At 53.1% G+C, this 9,779-nt stretch overlaps 1 protein-coding gene across 3 annotated transcripts in view; it reads right to left on the bottom strand.

Moving 5' to 3' along the window:
• Positions 1-4,033: 4,033 nt before the first annotated feature.
• The window catches only part of LOC108283830 (fukutin related protein), a 10,002-nt gene continuing 4,256 nt past the window's right edge, over positions 4,034-9,779 (bottom strand). For all 3 annotated transcript variants that reach the window (XM_017500384.2, XM_037728446.1, XM_037728447.1), the window contains exon 3: positions 4,034-7,070. In XM_017500384.2, coding sequence (XP_017355873.1) covers positions 5,544-7,031 — 1,488 coding nt within the window. In that variant the 5' untranslated portion in view covers positions 7,032-7,070 and the 3' untranslated portion in view covers positions 4,034-5,543. The remainder of the gene's footprint in view (positions 7,071-9,779) is intronic.

The following is a 9,779-nucleotide window of genomic DNA, read 5'->3' as shown; positions in this document are numbered from 1 at the left end:
TTAAGGCAGGGTCTCACACTGTTGTCGAGGCTGGATTGCAGTTTCATGATGATGGCTCATTTCAGCTTTGACCTCCCAGGCTCAAGTGATCCTGCCACCTCAGCCTCCTAAGTAGCTGGGACTACAGGCCCGTGGCACCATGCTGAGCTATTTTTTTTCCTTAAGTTTTTTGTAGTGACAGGGTCTCTGTATGTTGTCCAGGCTGATTTTGAACTCCTGGGCTGAAGGGAGTTCACCTACATCCCCAAAGTGTTGGGATTACAGGTGTGAGCCACCGGCCGGCCCTGTTCTCCTTTTTCAATAGCCACGGTCCCCTCCCAACAGGCTATAGCATTCACTGGTTTATGATGTTTATTGTGTCCTGCCTGTCCCCACTGGGAAGGTCACTCCGTGGGGGAACCATCTTTGAATTGTTCACTGCTGTATGCTCAGAGCCTAGCACAGCGGCTGGTGCATGCGTATAGCACATGCTCAATAAACACTGGTGGAATGGTGGAAGAGGCTGGTTCATTCCTGATTCTGCTCCCTGGCAACTATGTGACCTTGGGCCTCACCCACTGGTGACAATGGCTCTGTTATGCCTCACCCAAAGGCTGCTGGTGCGGGTTACATAAGAGCAGGAGAAAAAACACTTTGATGGGCATTCCCTGGGTCCCAGTTCCCAGCTTCCGTCTTCTCTCCCTTTCCCCACTGCCCCTCCCACCCCTCATGCCTCTCTAAAGGAACTTGACCTGGGAAGAAGAGCCCAGGCTGGCCCGGGATTGGGGTTGGTCCTGGGTTCTAGGCTCAGACTGGCAGTATGGGGACAGAAAGGCAGAGGGCAACTACTCAGTTTTGTCTCTCTTAGAGACAGGTCCATGTTCTTAGGCCTATTATTCTGCCTCCCTTCTGCCCTTTCTGAGGCCAACCCTATTGAGGTGTAATTTACATACAATCGGTCCGCGAGGTGGCTCACGCCTGTAATCCCAGCACTTTGGGAAGCCAAAGCAGATCATTTGAGGCCAGGAGTTCAAGACCAGCCTGGCCAACATGGTGCAACTCTGTCTCCACTATCAATACAAAAATTAGCCAGGTATGGTGGTGCACACCTGTAATCCCAGCTACTCAGGTGGCTGAGACATGAGAATCATTTGAATCCAGGAGGTGGAGGTTGCAGTGAGCCAAGATTGCACCACTGCACTCCAGCCTGGGCAACAGAGTGAGACTCTGTCTCAAGAAGAAAATTTTTCATATGATAAATTGTACCCATTAAAGTCAATTAGGCCAGGCTCAGTGGCTCACGCCTGTGATCTGAGCACTTTGAGAAGCTGAGACAGAAGGATCGCTTGAGCTCAGGAGTTTGAGACCAGCCTGGGCAACACTGGGAGACCCTGTCTCAAAAAAAAAAAGAAAAAGAAAGAAAATACAGTTAAATGAGTTTTGACAGATGCACATGCTGTGAAAAACCACTCCCACAATCAAGGTACATGATATTCGCATCATCCCCAAATTTCCTTGTGCCTCTTTGCAGTCTGTCCCTCTTTGCAGTCTGTCTCATCAGTGTCCCTGTCCCAGGTAACCACTAATTACTAGTACATATATATATGTAACAGATTAGCTGGGTGTGGTAGCACATACCTGTAGTCCCAGCTGCAAGGGAGGCTGAGGTGGGAGAATCGTGAGCTTGGGAAGTGGAGGCTGCAGTGAGCAGAGACTGCGCCACTGCCCTCCAGCCTGGGTGAGAGTGAGGCCCTGTCTCAAAAACAACAACAAAAACAATCCTTTATTGCCCTAAATGTAATACGGAGGAGCAATAAGAGGATAGTAACTTACCATGTGCATTTCCATATGCAAATGTGTGGAGCCACCTCCCCAGAACCCAAGGAGGTAGGCAGATGTTTATGCCTGTGATATGGACAGTTCCATCACGCTGGAAACACATGGACTGGTGTCTGATTACCAAGAGCCCTGGGTAGTGTGAGTTTTTTTCATGTGGTGGACAACCTTTGGCCAAGTTTTGAACAAAACTGAACACAAGCTTCCCTCATTTTATATGGTAGTTGTACTTCCTGGAAGATTCCGAGACCATTTAAAAACAAAAAGGACTTTGTATTTACGAGAGAGAGATTTTGGGCTCGGATAATTATTACCAGGGTTTTCACCTCCCAAGTAAGGCTAAAATTTAGTTGGTCTGAACTACTATGGAAATACTAGTTGTTAAAATACTGAAATACTTCTCTTCCGGTTGGATAATAGTATGAGTAGTTGAGAAAGCAGTAATTAATAATTCAATACATATTTGAATAAAAACTAGTTCAAGTTAATTGTGATAGATTTTCTGTCATATCATAACTTAGGTGACAATAAGGATTTTTGTTTTTTGAGACAGGGTCTCACTCTGTTGCCCAGGCTGGACTGCAGTGGCATGATCCTGGCTCACTATAGCCTTGACCTGCTGGGCTCAGGTGATCCTCCTCCCTCAGCATCCTGAGTAGCTGGGACTGCAGGTGTGTACCACAATGCCCAGGTAATTGTTGTATGTTTTTTTAAAAGATGGAATCTTGCTGTGTCACCCAGGCTGGAGTGCAGTGGCACGATCTCGGCCCACTGCAACCTCCACCTCCTGGGTTCAAGCCATACTCCTGCCTCAGCCTCCCCAGTAGCTAGGATTACAGGCACGCACCACCACGCCCAGCTAATGTTTGTGTTTTTAGTAGAGACGGGGTTTCACCTTGTTGGCCAGGCTGGTCTCAAACTCCTGACCTGGTGATCCGCCTGCCTTGGCCTCCTGAAGTGCTGGGATTACAGGCGTGAACCACTGTCCCTGGCAATTGTATTTTTAGTAGAGACCTGGTTTCACCAAGTTGGCCAGGCTGGTCTCGAACTCCTGGCCTCAAGTGATCTGCCTGCCTAAACCTCCCAAAGTGGTGGGATTACAGGTGTGAGCCACCCCGTCTGGCCCCAGGCTGGTCTTGAACTCCTGGACTCAAGCAATACCCTTGCCTCAGCCTCCCAAAGTGTTGGGATTAATGGTGTGAGCCACCATGCCCTGCTCGATTTTTGCAATGTTTTGTAGAGATGAGGTCTCTCTATGTTGTCCAGGCTGGTCTCGAACTCCTGGCTTCAAGCCATCCCCCTGCCTTGGCCTCCCAAGGTGCTGGGATTACACTATACCTGGCCTAAAATAAATATTTGAAAAATTTGATGCATATATTGACGTATATTAATTTATATTACAGTGGTAAAATATTACCAGTGGCAAAATATTTTGACTATGACCCTTCCTTCCTGAATGTCCAATGAGACATCTGGAAACTACAGGAAACAAGGGATGGCCGTGCTGTGTGGCGATTCCCGCAGATGACAAGACATCTGCCTCCCTGGACCACACCTGCCAGGAGCCAAGAGCACCTGCCGGCCATGACGATAAGGCAGATCATCCCCACACATTCCAGAATCCTCCCTGGGGACCCGCCAAGTCTCTTTGTGAACCATTTGTAGGTTCAGTGGTTAGAAGCAGGGGGCTGGGTTACAAGAAGTCAGGTTCTGGATGTCTGAGCCTCAGGGGACTGGGTCAAACATTAATCTTCTCTTGCTGGTCTCTGAAGCCTGCTCCTCCTCCAAGGAATGCACAATTGTGCAATATTACCAGTCTCCTCAGTTTACAGGTTCAGAGAGGCAGCGACTTGCCTGAGATTACAAAGAAAGCAAGTGGCCAACTAGGATTCAAACCCAGCCAGACTCCGGATCCCCTTCCTGTGAACACCTTTCATTTCTTGGAGGCACAGAGAAACGGCGACGCTCCCCCAGGCCCACCTTTCAATTGAGAAGAGGTCTTTCTCTATTTCCCAGGCTGGTCTCAAACTCCTGAACTCAAGCGATCCTCCTGCCTCAGCCTCCCAAAGTGCTGGGATCACAGGTGTGAGCCACCGTCCCCGGCCAGCTTTTTTTTTTTTTTTTTTAACCTTTGGTCCTGGTGCCGGGTGCTCACTCCTCGGAGTGCAAAACAAGTCATTGGGATGAGACAAGAAACAAAAAACCCTTATTCATATTCATAATTTTAAAATGGAATAATTTCAGCTTTATTACTAACGTACAGATAGTAGTATCTGTACGTGTTTTTAAATAAATACACACATATTGGGAATACATGCCCAAATATCGTTTACTCTTAGGTGCATAATCAAAAAAGGAAGACTGCCATTGGTTTCACCTGCTAAGCGGGTCTCCGAGCCCCTCTTGGTGCCCATGACTAGAGAGGGGCATAGTGGGTAAGACAATTGTGGGCTCCAGAGCCTGACCACCTGGGTTCAAGCCTCTGATCTGCCCCTTCCTAAGCTGCCTGACCCTGAGCAAGTGATTCACCATTCCGGCCTCAGCTTTCTCATCTGTATAATGAAAATAGCAGCTGTGACTTCGGAGGGATGCATGAGTTGACCCAGGTGAAACACTGAGGAGGGTGCCTGGTACCCAGTAGGTGCTCAGTGAATGTGAGCTATGGTTATTGTCTACCCTGCCGCGCAAGTGGGGAAGTAGGTGCAGACAGCTGAAATAATGAGGTAATCATCATGAGTAGAGCTGAGATCCAGAGCTCGGTTCTTTTTCTGTTTTAAAAATAGAGACAGGGTCTGGCCACGTTGCCCAAGCTGGTCTCGAACTCCTGGGCTCAAGCTATCCTCCTACCTCGGTTTCCCAAACTGTTGGGATTACAGGCGTGAGCCCCCGCTCCAGGCCGAGCACCGGGTTATCGACCATAGCCGCACCTTGGAACTCTGAGCATTTCCTCCTCTGCAAGACGGCGTTAAGAGCAGCATGAAGGTCACGGCTCTTCCAGGAGGGAAGGAGGTCGCAGTCCGAAAGAAGGTGAGGTCTCGGTCACTGCTGTCCCGCCTCCCACAGGGACTTGGAGAGAAGTCCAAAGGCTCAAGAGAGTGGATGGCTATGGAACCGAGGCCCCGGGCGTACTGCCGACCCGGGAGCCACAGTGAGCCACCAGGAGCGGGACCGGCGCGCCCTCTGGTGGCGGAAGCAACCCCTGCAGCCAAGGGTCCCACATCCTGGAGGCAACTGAGGCACAGAGAACCGGCGACGCTCCCCGAGGCCCACCTGACTTATAAGCGCTATAGAGCCAGGATTTGAATGTTGCCACTCTGGCTCTGGAGCCTGCAGTCTTTCTCTCTGTTTCCAAAACCCCTCCCCTGCCGCAGAGCGCAGGGCTCTCGGAATCCTGGGCAGGACACTCTTGGGGCCGTCCTCGGCCTTGCAGGACAGCGAGGCATCCTTGGCTCCCTCAATGACTGGACCGACCCAGCATGTCCCCATGCATATCCACGGCTCCCAGTGGGCATGACCATTTGAGAATATCTAGAGGTCGCTTCCCATTCTCGTCCTGGTGCTCTCCTCCTGCCAACGTCAGCCTTCTCTCAAGCTCTCCTTCGAATTTCTTCCTTGGTCAGTTTCCCCTCCCCCTGTCGGCCACACACCCCTCCACCCCTCACCCTTCGCCCAAAGCTTCTCCACATCCAAACAGACCCCGGAAAAACAAAGGCGAGGGCGTCAGGGCTTCAGCCACTTCCCGTCAGACTCAGTAGTGCCGGGTTGGGGTACTGGGGGTTCTCGATGACCCCGGGCCCGAACTTGAGCTCCAGGAAGCGGCGGTAGTTGTTCGGCGCCTGCGCCACGAAGCCGGCAAAGGGCAGGGGCACCAGCGGCTGCAGGAAGTGCTCGGGGAACTCCACATCCTGCCGGTGGTCCAGCCACGTGTCCTTGGTCATGACGCCGTTGCGGGGGTAGAAGGGCCACAGGTCCACATGCAGGTGGTTGCTTTCGCTGTACTGCACGCGGAAAAAGTCGCCCTCAACCGCCTTCTCCCATACGAAGCCGCGCTCATCCACCACCGAGCCGGCCTCGGCTCCCCGCAGCTGCTCGCAGTTGCCCACATCCTCCAAGTAGATGCCCAGGTCCACGTCGTAGTCCCACGGGATGATGTCCCCGTGGCGGGCAGCTCCTAATAGTGAGCCGCCCTCCAACCAGTAGCGTACGCCCGCGGCCTCCAGCACGCCCACCACGTAGCGGGCGGTCTCGCGCAGCGCGCGCAGGCAGCAGGGCGGCGTCCAGCGGTCCTCGTAGAGGTAGGCGGGCGTATCACCTACAACGGTTCCAAAGCAGCGCGTGGTCTCCTTGTTGCAGCCAAACCACTCTAGCCGCCCGCCCTCCCAGCTCACCAGGCGGATGCCCAGTGCGCGGAGCAGCGCCTCCCGCCGAGTGCGCCCCTCGCGCTCCGCCTTCCAGCGCGCGTGGGCCGTGGCCAGCGGGGGCTGGTGGGCTGCGGCGAAGGTCAAGTCCAGCAGCTGCACCGCCCAGCCGCGAAGGGAGGTCTGCAGGAAGAGGCTGGTGCCCACCGGCCGGGCCAGGGGCGCCGAGAGGTTGAAAAGGTCGCGGGCACGCAGGAGCACCACTGCGTCTCCTTCCAGGGCGTCGCAGCGGGGAGCGGCGGGGGCTGCGCCATAGCGGGCGGTCCACTCTCGCAGGCTGACGTTCAGGGCCAGGCACCGGGCAGGGTTGGCCGTAGCGACGGGGGCGGCCACTAGGCGTGCGTTTCCTGCGCGGAGCGCCTCCACCATGCGCTCCAACTGGCCGGGTGCCTCAGCCCGCGTCCCATCAGGTACCAGGGCCACAAACTCGGTGGTCACGTAGGTTTCCGGGCGCGAGGCCGAGGCTGGCCGGTCCAGGGCGGGCTGGAGTAGCGCTAGACGAACGTTGGGGATGCGGGGCAGGGCCAGGGGCGGGTAGGGGAGTGTGTCGGCTGCCACCACCACGGGCTGGGCCGGGTCTTGCTGCAGGAAGGAGTCCACCAGCTCAGGCACTGCGTTGTCAAATGCCTCGAACTCCCTCACCAGGACGGTGACGCGGGGGCCGGCAGCAGAGGCACGGCGGGGGCCCCGGGCCCTGGAGTTCCTAGGCTGGTGCTGCAGCCATGAGACATAGAAGAGGACCAGAAGGTTGAGGGTGATGGCGGCTGCCAGGGCAGCCTGGCAACGGGTGAGCCGCATGGGGCCGAAGGCTGGGGCTAGCTGGGCCTCCGGGGCATCCTGGGGAGGGGGAAGAAAGGGAAGGCTGCAGCTGATTGTCAGAACCGCCTTATTCTGCCACCCTCAGCCTTGCCCCTTTCCCCAGCTTTCTCAATTCCCCTTCTTTTCCTTATTTGGCTTCAGGTTTGACTTCCCCTCCTCCAGGAAGCACTTCCTGACCTCCCAGGCTGGGTCATGCACCGTCTCTGGGTGCCCTCAGCCCCCTGGTTTCCCCCACTGCAGCCTGACCACACTTAAGCCATCAGTGCTGGGGAAAAGCGTGTGTCTCTACTAGCTTTGAAGACCCAGGAGGGCGGGACCTGAGCCTGGCTGGGTCCCCAAAACCAAAACAGAGCCAGATACACAGTAGGTGCTGGATAAGTTTTTTTGTTTTTGTTTTTTAAAGTGAATCACTTTCCCTTCTTCATTCAGTTCCACCCTCTGCCTATTCTCTGTCAGCTTATTCAGATTCAGGCTCAGTTATAAACACCCTCGCCGCATTCCCACTCTCATCTCCCTCTCTACCATTCCCTCCTCCAGGAAGCCACCCCATCTCCTCCTCCCTGCCCCCAAACACCCTGGCCCTGGCTCCAGAATGAGGCTGATGCCACAGCCCTCAAGCCCCTTCCCTGCCACCTCATCACTTCCCCCAATCCTGTGCCATCCCTTCATCTCCCTGACGCTCAGCCTGACAGCTCTGGCTTTGCATGAAAAGCCAGAAATGATTTTATTTTTTAAAAATTAGAATTATCCCAATTTTAAAATACTGGCCACTAAGAATTTTTTTTTTTTTTTTTTAAAGAGTGGGTCAAACTAACAGAAACAAGTAGAATGACAGGACCAGGGGGCAGTTGGGGGTTGTTTGATGGGTACAGAGTTTCAGTTTGGGAAGATAAAAAGGTGCCAGAGGTTTGTTGGCACATCATTGTGAGTGCACCTAATACTACTGAACCGTGTGCTGAAAAATGGTTAAGATTTTTTAAGATGGTACATTTAATGTTATATATATTTTATTAGAATTAAAAAAATTTTTTTTTAAAAGCAGGGTGCTGGAAAAAAAAATCATGCCAGGCACGGTGGCTCATGCCTGTGACGTCAGCACTTTGGGAGGACAAGGCGGGTGGATCACCTGAGGTCAGGAGTTTGAGACCAGCCTGGCCAATATGGTGAAATTCCTTCACTACTAAAAATACAGAAATTAGCCAGGTGTGAGGGCGGACGCCTATAATCCCAGCTATTCAGGAGGCTGAGGCAGGAGAATCACTTGAATCCAGGAGGTGGAGGTTGTCGTGAGCCAAGATTGCACTCTAGCCTGGGCGACAGAGCAAGGCTCCATCTAAATAAATAAATGAGAAACAAAATGAAAGTGAGGTGGGCCGGGTGACTCACACCTGTGATCCCAGCAATTTGGGAGGCCAAGGGAGGAGGATCACTTGAACCTGGGAGGTGGAGGTTGCAGTAAGCAGAGATGGCACCATTGCACTCTCGCCTGGGTGACAGAGCGAGGCTCCATCTCGGGAAAAAAAAAAGAAAAACAAAAGTGGGGAGGCGGGGACAGGTATAGTGACTCACGCCTGTGATCCCAGCAATTTGAGAGGCCAAGGCAGGAGGATCACTTGAGTCCAGGAGTTCAAGATCGACCTCGGTAACACAGGGAGACCTCATCTCTACAAAAAATAAAAAGTTAGCTGGATGTGGTGCTGCTCACCTGTGGTCCTGGCCACTCAGGATGCTGAGGTGGGGGGATGGCTTGAGCCAGGATCATGCCGCTGTACTCAACCTGGATGAGAGTAAGACCGTCTCAAAAAACCCAACAACAACAAAAAAGTGGGTTGGCTTGCATTAAAAGAGGCTGCCAACCAGGACACTCCACTCCACATTCATCGGCCACACCCTCAAGCAAGACCTAGATGGCGCTGTCTCCTTGTCCCCATCAAGACTTTGAAAATGTGGCTGGCGGGTCTCCAGCATAGGTGGTGTAGCTCTGGGATCCAAGCAGATGCTCAAATAAAGTTTCTCCATGAAGGCTTTTTGCAGGTTTCTGCCCTTCCTGGAGAGAGGGGACGTCCAGCTAACCTTCCTATGTCCTAAATCCTCTGTCCCCTCCCCATTTCCATAGCTCCATCCTCAATCAGGGCCACCCACATTCCATCCAACCTCCCCTGGATCTCCTGCCAGCTCCACTCCTCGTGACAGCCAGGAGTCTTCCTAAAGCACAAGTTGGGCCTCTCCCTCCCCTGCTCTGAACTTGCCATGGCTCCCCAGTCCCAGAGGAGAAAGTGGAAGCTTCTTCTGACATTCCCCTTATCTGTCCGCCATTCCACCATCATCTCTTGCCATGCTTCCCCCAACCTGTATGTTTACGTCACCCTGAACATTTTCGCAAACTGCTCTTATTTCTTTTTCTTTTTTCTTTTTTTGAGATGGAGTCTCCCTCTGTCCCCCAGGCTGGAGTGCAGTGGCATGATCTCCTCTCATTGCAACCTCTGCCTCCCAGGTTCCAGCGATTCTCCTGCCTTAGCCTCCTGAGTTGGTGAGACTACAGGCCCGTGCCATCATGCCCAGCTGATTATTGTATTTTTAGTAGAGATGGGGTTTCATCATGTTGGCCAGGCTGGTCTCAAACTCCTGACCTCAAGTGAGCCGACCGTCTTGGCCTCCCAAAGTGCTGGGATTACAGGCACGAGCCACTGCACCCAGCCACTAATCTTGATTTTTTTTTTTTTTTTA

This window comes from Cebus imitator, unplaced genomic scaffold (assembly GCF_001604975.1).
Source record: "Cebus imitator isolate Cc_AM_T3 unplaced genomic scaffold, Cebus_imitator-1.0 Scaffold266, whole genome shotgun sequence".
NCBI classification, from domain to species: domain Eukaryota; kingdom Metazoa; phylum Chordata; class Mammalia; order Primates; family Cebidae; genus Cebus; species Cebus imitator.
Note: the sequence above shows the minus strand (reverse complement) of the source record. Positions and strands in the feature narration are given on the sequence as shown.